The sequence below is a fragment of the Schistocerca americana genome, chromosome 4 (genome assembly GCF_021461395.2).
Source record: "Schistocerca americana isolate TAMUIC-IGC-003095 chromosome 4, iqSchAmer2.1, whole genome shotgun sequence".
NCBI lineage: Eukaryota > Metazoa > Arthropoda > Insecta > Orthoptera > Acrididae > Schistocerca > Schistocerca americana.
In genome coordinates this window covers 442,075,737-442,095,612 of record NC_060122.1, presented here as the reverse complement: position 1 = coordinate 442,095,612, position 19,876 = coordinate 442,075,737, and the positions used below count along the sequence as shown (strand labels likewise).

General features: G+C 43.7%; 1 protein-coding gene across 1 annotated transcript in view; it reads right to left on the bottom strand.

Annotated features, from left to right (window-relative positions):
- Nucleotides 1-19,876, bottom strand: part of LOC124613534 (adenylate cyclase type 2-like) — a 283,418-nt gene that overhangs the window by 178,021 nt on the left and 85,521 nt on the right. The window contains exon 2 of the mRNA XM_047142245.1: nucleotides 17,873-18,007. Within this exon, the coding sequence (XP_046998201.1) occupies nucleotides 17,873-18,007 (135 nt within the window). The remainder of the gene's footprint in view (nucleotides 1-17,872; nucleotides 18,008-19,876) is intronic.

Here is a 19,876-nt window from a genome sequence, read left to right as displayed (position 1 = left end):
GAGACCGGCGTGGGAAACACGAAAAGATGATTGCCTAGTTTATCCATTATTTCAATATATACCTTTATTAACTGTGCTCTAATGACACATGCCACTTAATATAACTTTGTTGTTGCCCGAAAATGCAATATTTAGCAGCGTGAGCAACACTGCAATCATAATTAATTTTTCACCTTTGTTGTGGTAAGGTTGTTAGAAGGTGACCGAGACGTGTAACCAATGGCACCCCATACCATCACGTTGGGTGATACGCCAGTATGGCGATGACGAATACACGCTTCCAATGTGCGTTCACCGCGATGTCGCTAAACACGGATGCGACCATCATGATGCTGTAAACAGAACCTGGATTCATCCGAAAAAATGACGTTTTGCCATTCGTGCACCCTGGTTCGTCGTTGAGTACACCATTGCAGGCGCTCCTGTCTGTAACGCAGCGTCAAGGGTAACCGCAGCCATGGTCTCCGAGCTGATAGTCCATGCTGCTGCAAACGCCGTCGAACTGTTCGTGCGATGGTTGTTGCCTTGCAAACGTCACCATCTGTTAACTCAGGGATCGAGACGTGACTGCACGATCCGTTACAGCCATGTGGATAAGATGCCTGTCATCTCGACTGCTAGTGATACGAGGTCGTTGGGATCCAGCACGGCGTTCCGTATTACCCTCCTGAACCCACCGATTCCATATTCTGCTAACAGTCATTAGATCTCGATCAACACGAGCAGCAATGTCGCGATACGATAAACCGCAATCGCGATTGGCTACAATTCGACCTTTATCAAAGTCGGAAACGTGATGGTACGCATTTCTACTCCTTACACAAGGTATCACAACAACGGTTCACCAGGCAACGCCTGTCAACTGCAGTTTGTCTATCAGAAATCGGTTGGAAACTTTCCTCGTGTCAGCACGTTGTAGGTGTCGCCACCGTCGCCAACCTTGTGTGAATGCCCTGTAAAGCATCATTTCCATATGACAGCATCTTTTTCCTGTCGGTTAAATTTCGCGTCTATAGCACGTCATCTTCGTGGTGTAGCAATTTTAATGACCAGTAGTGTAGATGGCATTCATATCAATGGTTATTGTTCATGTTCCAAGGGGAGCCCACGACGTTGGGACCACGGATTAACTTCTAACTTTGTACATCTTTAGTAGGCCCGTAAAGCCACATAATGTGCAAGCAATAAGGTGCAATAATGTGGCAATTAGAAGAAAATCCAAGAGAAGTCTTACTCCTCTACTATATATCTGTGCGAACGTGGCGGCTGTAAGAAGTCCTTGTAGTCAAGACCAGCACGGCAGCTCAGCGTGTTTGGTCGAGGGATAGTGCCGTCTAAAAAAAATAAATTGAGTGAGTGGAATAACGATGAACTTGAACAAGCGTCATGGGGCGTCCGCCCCGATCAAATACAACGACGAATAACGATCAAAATGAGATAAAAAAGAAGTTTAGCGTCCGCGCTATGCAAGGCGGTCGTGGACGAGGCGGTGGGTCGGATCCCGCTAACACTAATTTTATTAATCTATATGTTTTTCATCACTGGTCACATTATTTATTTTATGTGACATTTGACAGATAATATAATGAAAGAAAACCACTTGCATTTTCATGAAGTTGTGAATTTCGTATGCTATTTGACTGTTTATTATTTCCGATTAAATTTTCGAGGACGAGGGACAGATTTGGAAAGCCCAAGTCAGACAGGGAGTCACCTTCATTTTTATTCGTTCTTGCTACATGAACGACGTCTCGCCGCTTCGCAGGTTAACTGCCAAGTGGGGCCTGCCTCTGTGTCTGCAGTTCGAAGCGTCGAGGTGCAAAGTAGTTCCGGGTACTGTACCAGACTGCATGTATAGAGAATTACGCAAATGACAGCAGGTATACATTTTCAGGAAAACTCTATGCGTTTCTTCGTTAACTTGTCGACAGTTATAAATATGTTTGTTCTAATAATGAAATTTAATTAAATATAGTAAATAGTCAAATAACATGAAATTCACTAAACCTTCATGCAAGTATGCTTCTTTTTAACTATATTACCTCTCAAATTTTATACAAATTAAATAGATTAATAATTGAATTTGAGCGGGAGTCGAACTGTTGCCCTTTTTACGCAGCTTGAACACTAATCACTTCACCACCACGAACTCTAACGTCCGGCACCTATGCACAAGGCAAATAAGAGACACGTAAAACATGGCTTGCGATTTTCTCGGAAGTACCAGAGTAGTCTTCTACTTGCGCATTATGTTGTTGTAATGGCCTACTAAAGGTGTACAAAGTGTGAAGTATATTTGCGATCCCAACGTCGTGGCCTCCCCTTGTTAGCACATCTTGCGCAGTAACGTACCTCAAGTGCCAGTTTGATCTGTTTAATACACTATTTGCTCAAACGTATCCGAGCACCCTTACGTGATGCCGAACTGATCATTACATGACACGAAAGGCGGACCCACTAGTTATAAAAGTTTCCAGGGAGTACAGGGCGAGTCAAAAAGGACTTCACAACTTTGGAATGATATAGAAATTTATTGAGATAACTTACAGAATTGGTAGGTATGTCATTTTGTAGCAAAAAACCTCAGGTTTGACTTAAAGGTGCCAATTGTCTCTTTGTTTCGATGTGATTAGCATTTGTGATGCGGCAAATCTCCCACCGGTAATCAATTTCTTCCCACACTCGTTACAGCAAATCGGGCGTAACTCGCGCATCGCCAGTGTAGATTCGATTTTTCACGTCGGCTAAACTGTTTGGTAGGGGGAGGAACATACACACGGTCTTTAACGAAACCCCAAGAAAGAAATGCAGGGTATCAAGTGTGGGGAGCTAGATGGCGATGCGATTGGCCCTTCACGGCGAATCCACCGACCTGGGAAGCGATTATCGAGGAAACTTCGAACTTCTGTGAGGAAATGAGGCAGTGCACCTGTTTGCTGGTAGTAAAGCAGCCCATATCGGTCACCTTCATCGATCTGAGCAATTAAAAAGTTTTCAAGCATATCAGGATACACAATACTAGTGATAGTTTTCTCCACGAAGAAGAAAGGGCCGTATACTTTCAGTTTGCTAAGGGCATAAAAGACATTAACTTTGGGGCTGTCGCGAACGTGTTCCAGGGTTCCATGCTGATTTTCGGTGACCCATATTCTGCGGTTGTGGATGTTCACCATATCACTGATATGAAATGTTGACTCATTGCTGAAGATTATTGTGTTCAGGAACGCCTCATCGTCTTCTATCCGATGCAGCGTTTCCTCTCAGAATTTCCCGCAAGCAACCTTATCTGTATCGCTAATGTGTTGTGCCGTTGTGAATATCTGGTTTCAAGAGTAAATGTCTACGCAGTACTCGCCAAACCGTCTTTTGTGGAAAGTCAGTCTCGCGAGACTCATGTCGCGTTGATTTTTGGGGACTGCGGGAAAAACTTTCCTTAACCTGCCCGACATAAGACATCAACACGCGGGCGACCTGTTGATTTATAATGCCACAGTGTACAACCCGTCTCAGAAAGTTCTTGTTCTAAGAGTAAATTACAGGCCTGGGTGGAGGTTCTTTAGCGTATTCGGTGCGAAATTCACGCCGCAAAGTTGTTGCAGAGTTCTTTCATGAAACCAAAGCACAACGCGACGACGCTCTGCCCCAGAGAAACTAGCTATTTTAACTGTGTACTTTGCTCGCGCTTCTCGCCCATATGTTAGATTGTAGGGGGCAGCCAAGACTTGGACTGTTTTCAGTGATTTTGAAAATGAATGGTGACTTTAAGTACCCATAAAATGTTTCACTTGCGACCCTGTTATAAACCTGCGTAACACATTTTCTTGAAAGAGAAATAACTAACTACACAATATTTTATCCTTTCCGAGACATCAGAGACATATCGGAAAACAGAGTAAGGAACATTTTACGTTGATAACAATAAATGAGCGAACTTTTGCTACGTGGCTGCAGGCTTTGTTGAATGCTGACAAATCACATGTGAAAATTAAATTGTCTGCAATGTTTTGAACCAAATGATTTTGAATCTCGACGTCTTGCTGTAGATGAAATGTGGGGCCCATCATTTCAGGCCAGAAAAGAAACTGAAATTAAGGCAATGAGTGGATGCCAATGGTTTTACAGCAAAAAAAGATGACGTCCATTTCATCCGCTGGAAGCCTTATAACCTATAATTTCTCAGTCATAAAAGAAATTATCGTACTGTGTAGAATAACAACAAGTGAATATTATGCGTATCCTCTGGAGTGATTGCATGTAAAATACATGATAAAAACGACGAAGAGGAGGGAATAAACGCAGAAACAAGTTCTTCTTCACGAAAAATTATCTGCCACAAAGGAGAACAGAAACCTAAAGTAGTAAGTGTTTAAACATGTTGTATCGATGTCTCAAGAGGTACACAGCAATACCACGGGGGGCTAGCACAGCACGGGCTCATTACTCGCCGGGCGCCTTCTAGTTCCGAGCAGCAGCCTCCAGGTGGCGCTCACAAATTTGGACTACTTTCTGATCTTACGCCATGTACATTTGGGTGTCACACTAGTCAACACGTGAGGCAATACTGACCGTACGACTTATCTTAGAAGAAAGATTAAGGAAAGGCAAACCTACATTTCTAGCATTTGTAGACTTAGAGAGTTTTTGACAATGTTGACTGGAATACTCTCTTTCAAATTCTGAAGGTGGCAGGGGTAAAATACAGGGAGCGAAAGGCTATTTACAATTTGTACAGAAACCAGATGGCAGTTATAAGAGTCGAGGGGCATGAAAGGGAAGCAGTGGTTGGGAAGGGAGTGAGACAGGGCTGTAGCCTCTCCCCGATGTTATTCACTCTGTATATTGAGCAAGCAGTAAAGGAAACAAAAGAAAAGTTCGGAGTAGGCATTAAAATCCATGCAGAAGAAATAAAAACATTAAGGTTCGCCGATAACATTGCAATTCTGTCAGAAGCAGCAAAGGATTTGGAAGAGCAGTTGAACGGAATGGACAGTGTCTTGAAAGGAGGGTATAAGATGAAGATTAACAGAAGCAAAACGAGGATAATGGAATGTAGTCAAATTAAGTCGGGTGATGCTGAGGGAATTAGATTAGGAAATGAGACACTTAAAGTAGTAAAGGAGTTTTGCTATCTGGGGAGCAAAATAACTTATGATGGTCGAAGTAGAGAGGATATAAAATGTAGACTGGCAATGGCAAGGAAAGCGTTTCTGAAGAAGAGAAATTTGTTAATATCGAGTATAGATTTAAGTGTCAGGAAGTCGTTTCTGAAAGTATTTGTATGGAATGTAGTCGTGTATGGAAGTGAATCATGGACGATAAATAGTTTAGACAAGAAGAGAATAGAAGCTTTCGAAATATGGTGCTAAGAAGAATGCTGAAGATTAGATGGGTAGATCACATGACTAATGAGGAGGTATTGAATAGAATTGGGGAGAAGAGGAGTTTGTGGCGTAACTCAACTAGAAGAAGGGATCGGTTGGTAGGACATGTTCTGAGGCATCAAGGGATCACCAATTTAGTACTGGAGGGCAGCGTGGAGGGTAAAATCCGTAGAGGGAGACCAAGAGATGAATACACTAAGCAGATTCAGAAGGATGTAGGCTGCAGTAGGTACTGGGAGATGAAGAAGCTTGCACGGGATAGAGTAGCATGGAGAGCTGCACTAAACCAGTCTCAGGACTGAAGACCACAACAACAACAACAACAACAACAACAACTAGTCAACTGATAGTGTTGCCAGCTGCCTAAGCCCTTTGGCACACAGACCATGCCTATAAATGTCAGCGTTGAGCGTGTCGAGTTCAACATGCTGCTGAACGCTCAGAAACGTTGCGACTCCTGCGTATGGTACATGTGCCTCAACGTGGTATATGGGATCGCAGCGTTCGCCAGTGACTGTTGTCAGCTGTATCTGGTTGGTAAATTACAACTATTGTGTAGCTGTGACTATCTTCGAGAAATATTGTGACTCACGAGTCCATGATGCTGCTGTCTGCCATGGATTTTTTTTCCAGTATTTAAAGAAGTCAATCAAAGTTATTAGGATCGGATTACTGAATTACAGAACCTAACGAGTTAATGTAAATTTGTTTTGAAAATGACCAGTTTAAGAAATCTAATTCCCTGACAATAAGTCAAGGAAGGACCTGCTTAGTCTAACAATCTCATCTTCGCAAGACTGTCTGACATTGATTTGGGCGTACAAACAAACACGTATCTACTGAAACTCTAGAGTGGAGCACGCTGACGCATTTACTACGCGTCCACTACCGGTACGACCAAGTGGTCAAACACTGAAAATACAGTGAGAGCAAGCTACTCGACTGGAACAGTCAATAATCAAGTTTCGAAACACTAAATTACGACATTGTTCATGCTGTGGCTAAACCACAGTAAATACAACTGTTTCTATTGAAACGCGTGTTACAATTACTATAAATAGACCAGACATAGGGCTGAGGTGTGCAGAAAGAAGCACAACTGGCAAAAAAATAAGACATTTAAGCATACGCCAGTGGTTAATGATAAAAAGTCAAGTAATGTTCATAACGAACATGTGCAAATTCAAAAATTTTCACGGAAGATGCGTCATGTGAATATTATCTCTTCTATCAATAACAAGTCGTTATCTGTAACTCTTCAGTTTAAAATCAGTTTCCAAACTGACGCTGGGTCGTCAATTTCAATCGTTAACTTACAGGTGTACTGAAATTAGGACTGCCAAAATTAACAGACTTTCAAAGTTCACTCTTCAGTTACAGCAATCAGAAGATTACTGGGAAGGAGAAGCCTTCACAGATGGTACCTATAAGAATTTTATGAAACAGGCTACATTCGTAGTTGTAAATTCAAATAAAGCAATTTACTAGGACTGGATCTCTTCAATGCTTTGGGCTTCACCATTCACGAGGGAGCGAACAGAATTCAAACTGACATTCCGAAAGGAACGTTAAATCAGCTGTTGAAAAAATAGGATGACATTATTTCTGAAGCAACGAGCAGTATTAAAGTTTGTGAACCACACATTACGCTCAAGCTAAATGCAGTGCCAAAGTTCTACAAAGCACACAGCCTTCTTTTTCCGTCACAGGAAAAAACAAAAGAAAGGTACTTGAACAGAATGAGGATCTCAAGGCCGTAACCAGTAAACTATGGGCGACACCGATCGTAGCTGTACAGAAACCGAACGGCTCAATAAGCATCTACAGAGATTTCAACGTGGCGGTTAACGCTCAATCTATTATTGATTCATATACCATTCCCAGGCTGGAAGTACTGACGTCAGGATTAGCCGACAGTGTGAACTTTGCCAGACTGGACCTTAATGAGGCTTATTTGCAAATCCATTTGGACAAAGACACACAGAAATGTATAGTGACAAATATGCCATTTGGTCTATATCGTTACAGAAGGTTAAGTTTTAGAACAGCCAGCGCACCGAATTTGTTCCGGTGGTATTAAGAAAAATTAATTCGGAAAGCTCCAAAAGCAATGAATATCTTTATGACACAATTGTGTCAGGAACAACTCCAGCAGAACTCTTACAGGATTTGGCGTCTATTTTCAAAATTCTACAGGTGGCAAAGACACATGCGTCTTCCTTCTATGCATATTGTTTGCACACAGCATCAGGCCAATGGTGCAACATACTGACGCCATTAAAAACCTTCTGCCCCCCAAGGACATCCAGTAGTTACGTGTCGTATTAGGTCAAATTAATTATAATAGGAAGTTTCTCCCTCGTGCAGCTTCCACCAGTGAACTAATGCACTCATTATTACGTAAATGCACCAAACGGAATTGAAACATTTTTAACAAACAAAAACAGTTTTCACTGGACACCAAATGTTTCATGACATATGCTCCAACAAAATGCACACAGTCGCTACAGATATATGAGACTATTCCACAGGCGTTCTTCTGTCCCATAGACATCATGGTTTTGAACGACCAGTTGCGTTTGTTTCAGAGACTGACAGTGTCACAAAGAAATAACAGCCGGATCGAGAAGGACGCGCTCGCCTTTATGCACTATGTGATCAAAAGTATCCGGACACCTGGCTGAAAATGGCTTACAAGTTCGTAGCGCCCTCCATCGGTAATGCTGGAATTCACTACGGTGTTGGCCCACCCTTTACCTTGATGACAGCTTCCACTCTCGCAGGCATACGTTCAATCAGGTGATTGAAGGTTTCTTGGGGAATGGCACCCCATTCTTCACCGTGTGCTACACTGAGAAGAGGTGTCGATGTCGGTCGGTGAGGCCTGGCACGAAGTCGGGGGTCCAAAACATCCCAAAGGTGTTCTGTAGGATTCAAGTCACGACTCTGTGCCGGCCAGTGCATTACAGGGATGTTATTGTCGTAACAACTCCGCCACAGGCCGTGCATTATGAACAGGTTCTCGTTCGTATTGAAAGATGCAATCGCCGTCCCCGAATTGCTCTTCAACAGTGGAAAGGAAGAAGGTCCTTAAAACATCAATGTAGGCCTGTGCTGTGATAGTGCCAACCAAAACAAGGGGTACAAGCCCTCTCCATGAAAAACACGACCACATGATAACACCAACGCCTCCGAACTTTACTGTTGGCAGTACACACGCTGGCAGATCAAGTTCACCGGGCATTCGCCATACCCACGCACTGCCATCGGATCGCCACATTATGCTCTGTGATTCGTTACTCCACACAACGTTTTTCCACTGTCCAATCGTCCAATGTTTACGCTCCTTACACCAAGCGAGGCGTCGTTTGGCATTTACCGGCGTGATGTGTGGCTATGAGCAGCCGCTCGACCATGAAATCCAAGTTTTCTCACCTCCCGCCTAACTGTCCTAGTACTTGCAGTGGATTCTGATGCAGCTTGTAATACCTGTGTGATGGTCTGTGTAGATGTCTGCCTATTACACATCACGAAGCTCTTCAACTGTCTCTGTCCGTCAACAAACGAGGTGGGCCTGTACGTTTTTGTGCTGTACGTGTCCCTTCACGTTTCCACTTCACTATCATATCGGAATCAATGGACCAAGGGATGTTTAGGTGTGTGGAAACATCACGTACGGACGTATGACAAATGTGACACCCAATCACCTGACCACGTTCGAAGTCCCCGAGTTCCACGGAGCGCCCCATTATGCCCTCTCGCGATGTCTAATGACTATTGAGGTCGCTGATATGGAGTACCTGGTAGTACGTGGCAGCACAATGCACCTAATATGAAATACGTATGTTTTTGGGAGTTCCGGATACTTTTGATCACATAGTGTATTTGCAGTCAAGAAATGTCTCATTATATTTACGGACGTAAATTTACCCATCCCAAAGAGCAAAAACCTTTATCTTTGGGCCCAACAATAATATTCCTACACGGACAGCTCAACTTTAGCGGCGGTGCGCGCAACTTCTGCCGAATTACGACTGTGAAATTACATTCGGATCCACAGCGAAACCCGGGAATTTATATTTGCTTTCACTTCTGTCAATAGGGCAACATAAAATGTTTGACTCATCAGCTGACGTTCGTTTTTCACAAAGTACTAGTAGTCAAGACACTATGGAAAATTTACTAGTAAACTCAAATATAATTGCCGAACTTGTGCCTAAAGATCCTGTTTGGTCTAATATCAAACAGTATATTCAAGCGAAATGACCTAACGATGTGATGTTACTTAATCAAACAGAGATTGAATCTAACCGGAATATGAGGCATGCATTTGCAATGTATAAAGATCTCATTCATGTACATTCAGTATCAGACAAGACACGAGTGATTATTCCTGCAGTGCTTAAATCTAAGGTACCAGAGATGTTACATCAATTTACGTAATTGGGACATAGCAGATAGCAGTTCTGATGTCTTCCTCTGTTACAGCTTCATCATATTACGTGGAATTTTTGTAATGCAACTATGCCAGAACTTTGCCAGTCGTGCTCAGTACCACGTGTAGTGACGGCTAAAGTGAATTTCGGGTCATGGAATTCAACCAAGACGCAGAAGCACATTATCTTGGATTGTATTTTAAAACATTCTTTCAGCGCTTTGTAGTGTAAATGCTCAGGAATCGTAAATCGTTCGTTTGCGGAGGATGCTAAGGCACAGGGCACTAGGTGTTTATGTCAGGAGCAGCTGCATGTCAATTGCGTTCTGAACTTTCCCCTTTTCCGCTTGTTCTCTCCCACCCTCATCGTCACTATAACATTGCGCTGCCGTGCACTCTTCAGAGTCTCATCTGTAACACATTAAAACACAGCGTCACTATACACTTCGTAAGGAATTTTAGCGGTAATATACACAGTCGCTCCGATTCGGCCGTTGAAGTCCTCTTACAGAACTCGCAGTTAACGAAAGCATATTACTTTAACTATGTTTTTCTTACCGCTCATACGTATATTAACTGTAGATATTGATGAGTTAACGAAAGACTGAAACTGAAACAGGGGCTGGCCGAAGTGGCCGTGCGGTTAAAGGCGCTGCAGTCTGGAACCGCAGGACCGCTACGGTCGCAGGTTCGAATCCTGCCTCGGGCATGGATGTTTGTGATGTCCTTAGGTTAGTTAGGTTTAACTAGTTCTGAGTTCTAGGGGACTAATGACCTCAGCAGTTGAGTCCCATAGTGCTCAGAGCCATTTGAACCATTTTGAAACAGGGTAGAGGGAGGGGGGGTGGAAAAGGAGCAAGGCAGGGAGTTGGAGTTAGACATGCTGCAGGATGACTTCACCAACGAATGTGCATTTAGTTACTGCATTCTAGGCGGTCCGATGTGAGGAAGTGAAAAACAAGAGGATCTGAAACAGCGCCAAATCTAAAATATGAAGTCCAATACAATTTCTCGATCAGAGCAAACGTTTATACTTATGCCAAATACCATAGTCCTTTGAGGTTACAGGTGTTCCTATTTTTCCGCAGAACTAAAATGCAGCAGGCAGTGCAGCACGGGCTCTCAGCTATCGCGGTCGGAGTGCCTGAAACTTCCTCTGACGTCAGGGAAAACAGTTGCAAGTACGTGCGGTTTTCCCGCACTAGAGCTTGCAACATCCACTTCAGCAGGTAAAGTCTGTTCGACACTTAAGTTATATAACTGCAACGTCGCGTGTATCATTCTATGCCGTAACAAGTGTCCCATTATTTCCTCAATGAAAAAAAGTTAATTTGTTATTAGCTACCAAGTTTCTCTTATCAGAAATAAAACGATCAGTTGACATCATGACAGAAAATCACAATCAGCTATTTTCGAAATATTTAGAATCAAGCGCAGTTTGTTAGGACGATCACAAAAAATTAATATGAAGTGGCACGTACAACTGATTTCTTTTACAAAAAAGTTAACATGAACGAAAGGTGCACATTTTATACCTTCACGTAGCGGCATCATTTGAAAGAATAATGGTAATTTCAATGAATGTTTTTTTTTTTTTTTTTTTTTTTTTTGCATTTCATCATTTTTCCCAGAAATGAATAAGGCAGTTTATGTGAGAAAGGAAAGATGTGCGAGCGGTTACTGTGCTATGAGGAGTTCCGATACGTTCGAGTTTACGTTCATTAATTGCAACAGACAACATGATGTTTATTGCTAGATGTTGAAGATGTAGGAAATCGCCACACATCTCTCTCATGAAAAATCTGCTTTTGAATCTTTATTTTTTTTGTTTTTTGTTCTGTATCAGACGTTAGTTTGACAATGCTCGTGAGCTGTCTGTACGACTCTGCAACACAATTTGTCCCCTTAACTGACTTTCAGCGAAATCCTGTTGTGCACCTCCGGAAGAACGGATGGTTCTCCAGAAAAACAGCCAAGCTGTTGGACGAAACGTTTCAACTGTGCCATTGATGATGGTCCAACATAGCTAGTCGCCCTGATTCCAAGTGGCAGTGCTCGGCAGGTTAAAAGTTTGACTGCCACCTGAGACGAGTTACCATTGCTGTTCGCATGGCTACTGCCACCAAATTAGGAACAGTGTTGCACCAACAGTGCCATCTAGCACCACTCCGAACAGTTTCTGGACGCTGGGCTACGATCAGCGTGCCACTCTCAAGGCTTTCACTCGCACCAAATCACCATGCACTTCATCTCTGATGACGTCGAAAAATATGGCTGAATGGATAACTAGGATAATGTTCTCGTTAATATTCAGAGCATGTTATGCTTCGACGAAATTGATGGACGTTTGCGAACAGGATGTAGAGGAAGGGAAAGGTAAATAGCAAATTATATCAGGCAGCGACAAACAAGACTACGTATGCACTTCATTGTGTTGTGAGCCAAAACCTACAACGATTGCTTCTTGAGCGAATCCATGCAGTGCAGGATACATGTACGACACCAACCAGCCAGTTCTGCAATCATTTCTCAAAAATTGCGATTAAAGGTGGTACATTAAGCTCTAGGCATTTTCTTATCTGCGTTACCAGCATCACCCCTTGATCAGTTCGTATAACAGCTATAATTAGCACGGGTCACTATCTACCAAAATAATACCCAAAACTTCTGTGATGATCTCTAGGATGACTGCAGGTCTGCATTGTAGCTAGCGGATAATGCACAGGATATTGAAGATTTTCCATACATGCTGATACAGGAACGTTTCGTTTGCAAAGCCCTAAGTAATTCCGTAGCATATTCCTCTAGTAGTTGAGTTGGCTGTGTGTCTTAAATAACGCATTCAAAAATAATAAGATTATATGAAAGTACATATACACAGACTAAGAGCGACAAACTATCTAAAATTAGTCCTCTATAATCACAACATTGAACACCGTCTCGTGATGATTTTGTAGAAATTTACTTCTATAGGTACCTGAAATGTGCCAGTTTTAAGAACTCCTATTGGCTCTGAGCACTATGGGACTCAACTGCTAAGGTCATTAGTCCCCTAGAACTTAGAACTAGTTAAACCTAACTAACCCAAGGACATCACAAACATCCATGCCCGAGGCAGGACTCGAACCTGCGACCGTAGCGGTCTTGCGGTTCCAGACTGCAGCGCCTTTAACCGCACGGCCACTTCGGCCGGCGAACTCCTATTCCGTAGATCTGCATATTATATACATTCTGCAAGCTACTTTACTGTGCTTAGCGGAGGGTCCTTCGTGTTTCATTCGCGTATCGAACAATTAAAGAGAAGGAACAATTAAAGATATGTCAAACGTCCTCATTGGCATTTTTTGCACTGGCAACACATTTTCAGTGCTATTGTGTTCCCGGCACTGTGGTGCATGTTCCTAGACTTGTTCCAAGAGCCAAATAATGGAGTAAACGTTTCAAAGATTTCGTTACTAGAGGGCGCATGGCCTTTGCGCCAAGCATTGCTTCGCCGCTCGGAGTGGCCGCCTGGTTTAAGGCGTCTTGTCACGGAATGCGCAGCTACTGGCCGCCGGAGGTTCGCGTCCTCCCTTGATCATGGGTATGTGTGTTGTTCTTAGCATAAGTTAGCTTAAGTAGTGTGTAAGTCTAGGGGCCGATGACCTAAACAGTTTGGTCCCTTAGGAATACACACACACCCAAGCATTGCTTCCCACTGAAGTTCCAAGTGTCAAGCATCAAGGTCTCTTCCATATATTTGATGCACAGTGTGAGATGGTTTGAAGAGATAACACACAAGGTTTTGATGAGTGTGCACAGCTTTTTGAGCTGTGGCAGAGATTTTGCACTTACAGAGAAACGAAGAAAGGTTAGCAATGACTTTGCTCCACAAGATTTACGCAAGATTGTTGAATCAGCTAAAATTATGAATCCATTCCATGTAAATGCAATGCATACAACTGATTTCTTTGATTTTAAAGATGCTACTCGAACATTGTTGTCAATGCAGGAACGTAGAATTTCCAAGTGCAGTTTGATCAAAGTGTCTTCTACATCTACATTTATACTCCGCAAGCCACCCAACGGTGTGTGGCGGAGGGCACATTACGTGCCACTATCATTACCTCCCTTTCCTGTTCCAGTCGCGTATGGTTCGCGGGAAGAACGACTGCCGGAAAGCCTCCGTGCGCGCTCGAATCTCTCTAATTTTACATTCGTGATCTCCTCGGGAGGTATAAGTAGGGGTAAGCAATATATTCGATACCTCATCCAGAAGCGCACCCTCTCGAAAGCTGGACAGCAAGCTACACCGCGGTGCAGAGCGCCTCTCTTGCAGAGTCTTTTCTATTCCTTGGGCACTTATTTCGCTGTCAGCCATTTTTTCGTTTGTGCGAGGATTTAGAGAAGGAACTGCAGTGCAGTCTTCCTCTGTGAAACAGCTTTGGAAAAAGGTGTTTAGTATTTCAGCTTTACGCCACACATTGCGTATGTATGTATTAAACCGTGGACCTAGAAACAACGGAGAGGCTTCGTCCCTCCGTAGCCCTCAGCAGGTCACAACCCCACAACAGGCCACAGCAGTCCACCCACCCCACCGCCACCCCACGCAGAGCCAAGGGTCACTGAGCGGTTCGGCCCCAAGTGGACCTCCCCGGCAACGTCTCATACCAGACGAGCGTAACCCCAAATGTTTGCGTGGTAGAATAATTATGGTGCAGGCGTACGTGGAAACGGTGTTTGCACAGCAATCGCCGACATAGTGTAACTGAGGCGGAATGAGGGGAACCAGCCAGCATTCGCCGAGGTAGATGGAAAACCACCTTAAAAACCACCCACAGACTTGCTGGTACACCCGACCTCGACACGAATCCGCAGGCCCCACTCCTTCCAGCTCGGGAAGCAGCGCCTTAGACCGCGCGGCTAGCCGGGAAGGCACTTCTTGCATGTTCTGAGGTCGTTCCACGTGGTGACACATCTGAACGTGCTGTCCAACAGGACCCAACTGACAATCTGTAGTCTGCTCTCCACGACGTTCATGCAAAATACTACAAATTTCTGACAGTCTTTTGCTGTTTAAGAGTTTCAGTTTCTACGCGCGCTCTCCGTTCTTCTATCGGCGACGTACCTTAGCCACCTGCAACTCTGTTTCATACAGTGATGACTACCTGTAGCTTTCACTAGATCGACAGGGACAGTATGTACTTTTTCCTCAAAGTGCTTGATAGCTATGCTGTAATTCTATCGTCTCAGTAGCATTGTTCCCAGTCTACAGATAACCGTCATGCTTGTATTCCTCACCGTTTGCATGTAACAACTTAAATTACTGTGGCACGGTATGCTGTTTTCCTGGTGCATAACCCCGCCCCTTTCTTGCAAGCAACAGTTTGCTTTGTGTAGGAGTTTAGATGTTGTTTGTTGTTGTGATCTTCAGTCCTGAGACTGGTTTGATGCAGCTCTCCATGCTACCCTATCCTGTGCAAGCTTCTTCATCTCCCAGTACTTACTGCAACCTACTGAATCTGCGTAGTGTATTCATCTCTTGGCCTCCCTCTACGATTTTTACCCTCCACGCTGCTCTCCAATGCTAAATTGGTGATCCCTTGATGCCTCAGAACATTTCCTACTAACTGGTCCCTTCTTTTTGTCAAGTCGCACCACAAACTCCTCTTCTCCCCAATTCTATTCAGTACTTAATCATTAGTTATATGATCTACCCATCTAATCTTCAGCATTCTTCTGTAGCACCACATTTCGAAAGCTTCTATTCTCTTCTTGTCCAAACTATTTATCGTCCACGTTTCACCTTCATACATGGCTACACTCCATACAAATACTTTCAGAAACGACTTCCTGACACTTAAATCTATACTCGATGTTAACAAATGTCTCTTCTTCAGAAACGCTTTCCTTGCCATTGTCAGTCTACATTTTATATCCTCTCTATTTCGACCATCATCAGTTATTTTACTCCCCAAATAGCAAAACTCGTTTACTACTTTAAGTGTCTCATTTCCTAATCTAATTCCATCAGCATCACCCGACTTAATTCGACTACATTCCTTTGTGCCCGTTTTGCTTTTGTTGATGTTCATCTTATATCTTCCTTTCAAGACACAGTCCACTCCGTTCAGCTGCTCTTCCAAGTCCTTTGCTGTCTCTGACAGAATTACAGTGTCATCGGCGAACCCCAAAGTTTTTATTCCTTCTCCATGGATTTTAATTCCTACTCCGAATTTTCCTTCTGTTTCCTTTACTGCTTGCTCAATATACAGATTGAATAACATCGGGGAGAGGCTACAACCCTGTCTCACTCTCTTCCCAACCGCTGCTTCCCTTTCATGCCCCTCGACTCTTCTAACTGCCGTTTGGTTTCTGTACAAATTGTAAATAGCCTTTCGCACCCTGTATTTTACCCCTGCCACCTTTAGAATTTGGAAGAGAGTATTGCAGTCAACATTGTCAAAAGCTTTCTCTAAGTCTACAAATGCTAGAAACGTAGGTTTGCCTTTCCTTAATCTTTCTTCTAAGATAAGTCGTAAGGTCAGTATTGCCTCGCGTGTCCCAATATTTCTACGGAATCCAAACTGATCTTCCCCGAGGTCGGCTTCTGCTAGTTTTTCCATTCGTCAGTAAAGAATTCGTGTTAGTATTTTGCAGCTGTGACTTATTAAACTGATTGTTCGGTAATTTTCACATCTGTCACACCTGCTTTCTTTGGGATTGGAATTATTATGTTCTTCTTGAAGTCTGAGGGTATTTCGCCTGTCTCATACATCTTGCTCACCAGATGGTAGGGTTTTGTCAGGACTGGCTCCCCCAAGGCCGTCAGTAGTTCTAATGGAATGTTGTCTACTCCCGGGGCCTTGCTTCGACTCAGGTCTTTCAGTGCTCTGTCAAACTCTTCACGCAGTATCATATCTCCCATTTCATCTTCATCTACATCCTCTTCCATTTCCATTGTTTTGTCCTCAAGTACATCGGCCTTGTGTAGACCTTCTATGTACTCCTTCCACCTTTCTGCTTTCCCTTCTTTGCTTAGAACTGGGTTTCAATCTGAGCCCTTGATATTCATACATGTGGTTCTCTTTTCTCCAAAGGTCTCTTTATTTTTGCTGTAGGCAGTATCTACCTTACCCCTTGTGAGATAAGTCTCTACCTCCTTACATTTGTGCTCTAGCCATCCCTGCATAGCCATTTTGCACTTCCTGTCGATCTCATTTTTAAGACGTTTGTATTCCTTTTTGCCTGCTTCATTTACTGCATTTTTATATTTTCTCCTTTCATCAATTAAATTCGGTATCTCTTCTGTTATCCAAGGATTTCTACTAGCCCTCGTCTTTTTACCTACTTTATCATCTGCTGCCTTCACTATTTCATCCCTCAAAGCTACCCATTCTTCTTCTACTGTATTTCTTTCCCCCATTCCTGTCAATTGTTTCCTTACGCTCTCCCTGAAACTCTCTACAACCTCTGGTTCTTTCAGTTTATCCAGGTCCCATCTCCTTAAATTCCCACCTTTTTGCAGTTTCTTCAGTTTTAATCTACAGTTCATAACCAATAGATTGTGGTCAGAGTCCACATCTGCCCCTGGAAATGTCTTACAATTTAAAACCTGGTTCCTAAACCTCTGTCTTACCATTATATAATCTATCTGAAACCTTTTAGTATCTTTAAGTATCTCCAGGTACCACAACAGCAAGGCCGTTTTGGTTAGCGTTACAAGGCCAGATCAGTCAGTCATCCAGACTGTTGCCCCTGCAACTACTGAAAAGGCTGCTGCTTCTCTTCAGGAACCACACGTTTGTCTGGCCTCTCAACAGATACCCCTACGGTACGGCTATCTGTATCGTTGAGGTACGCAAAACCTCCACACCAACGGCAAGGTCCATGGTTCATAGGGAGGCGTTTGCGTGTAACAACTTAAATTACTGTGGTACGGTATGCTGTTTTCCTGGTGCATAACCCCGCCCCTTTCTTGCAAGCAACAGTTTGCTTTGCGTAGCAGTTTAGATAAAGTTATAACTTCGAAGGTGAGAAGCAGCTTGCTTTGGTCTGGAGACGCAGGCGTACTTACGGCGAGCGCGAGCGCAGTGATGTGTGCGGCGCACAGCAGGACCTGCACGAACACCAGCATGGAGAAGTAGCCGTCCTGGAGCCGCTGCTGGTAGCGCGCGAACAGCTCCTCCAGGTTCTTCACCCGGAACTGGTGCTGCAACACGAAGACAGCGACTCCGGTTACTTCCAATACAATGACTCATACCAGTGTTGCAGGTGTCTGTAGGACACCGAGCCGACTCTTGCCACACTAATTCTACTCAGTATTTGTTTCGGGTACGGGAAAGTTACTTGTGGCCATGCTGGCTACTTTTGGGGACCGTGACTCTGTGGAGTGATTATTTACTTGTATTTTCTGTTAACAGTCACTTTTATACAGTCAGTTTCACAAGAAAGTGGACGCCATGATTGTAAATGTACCGCCGCGCGGCATTAGCCGAACAGTCTGAGGCACTGCAGTTTACGGACTGCGCGGCTGGTCCCGGCGGAGGTTCGAGTCCTACCTCGGGCATGGGTGTGTGTGTTTGTCCTTAGGATAATTTAGGTTAAGTAGTGTGTAAGCTTAGGGACTGATGACCTTAGAAGTTAAGTCCCATAAGATTTCACACATATTTGAACTTTTTTTTTATTTTTTTAAATTTTTTTTTAATGTAACGTCCGTGTCGACTTATTGGTAGCGGTCTCGAATCTATAACCAATGCGTTTTTGCCGGTTGGGTTGCAGTTTAAAATAAGTGCAAAATATCTGAAGCGTCGCAAAGCATTGTTTCCTGTGAATCATGCAAAGGGACCAAAGCTTTCTCATGGAGCTGCTGCTAAAGTTATTAGAAAGTCAGAAACACTCGTTGCAAAATGGGCCAAACGATATTTAGAGGTTGGAAACGTGGATGATGGTTCAAATGGCTCTGAGCACTATGGGACTTAACATCAGAGGTCATCAGTCCCCTAGAACTTAGAACTACTGAAACCTAACCAACCTAAGGATTTTTGTAACGTTTTACCAGCACGAGTGGCTGGCGAAACGTCAGAAAAATCATTAGATGAACGTCGACCGAAGAACCCGAGACAGAGGCCAATAGGCAGTTTGTCAACAAGTGGCCACGAAAGCCATAACAATTTTGTAATCTAAGGACATCACACACATCCTTGCCCGAGGCAGGATTCGAACCTGCGACCGTAGCAGTCACGCGGTTCCGGACTGAAACGCCTAGAACTGCTCGGCCACCGCGGCCGGCAAACGTGGATGATTTTCCGGAGAGAAGGCTAAGGTGCCAAATTGTAATCGATAATGGCGGCGACTGGATTAACTATTAGGTAAATGTGTAATTAGTAATAACATTTATTTTCATGTAAACATACACTGAAGCGCCAAAGAAACTGGTATAGGCATACATATTCAGATACAGAGATACGTAAACAGGCAAAATACGGCGCTGCGGTCGGCAACACCTACGTAAGAAAACAAGTGTCTGGCGGAGTTGCTAGGTCGGTTACTGCTACTACAATCGCAGGTTGTCAAAATTTCAGTGAATTTGAACGTGGTGTTACAGTCGGCGCGCGAGCGGTGGGACACAGCATCTCCGAGGTAGCGATGAAGTGGGGATTTTCCCGCACGACCATTTCACGAGTGTACTGTGAATATCAGGTATATGGTAAAACACCAAATCTCCGACCTCGCTGCCACCGGAAAAAGATCCTGCCAGAACGAGACCAACGACGACTGAAGAGAAATGTTCAACGTGACAGAAGTGCAACCCTTCTGCAAATTGCTGCAGATTTGAATGCTGGGCCCTCAACAAGTGTCAACGTGCGAAGCATTCAACGAAACATCATCGATATGGGCTTTCGGAGCAGAAGGCCCACTCGTGTACTATTGATGACTGCATTACAGAAAGCTTTACGCCTGTCCTCGACCCATCAACACATACATTGGGCTGTTGATGACTGGAAACATGTTGCCTGATCTCGTTACAAATTGTATCGAGCGGATGGACGTTTGCGGCTGTAGAGACAACCTCATAAAT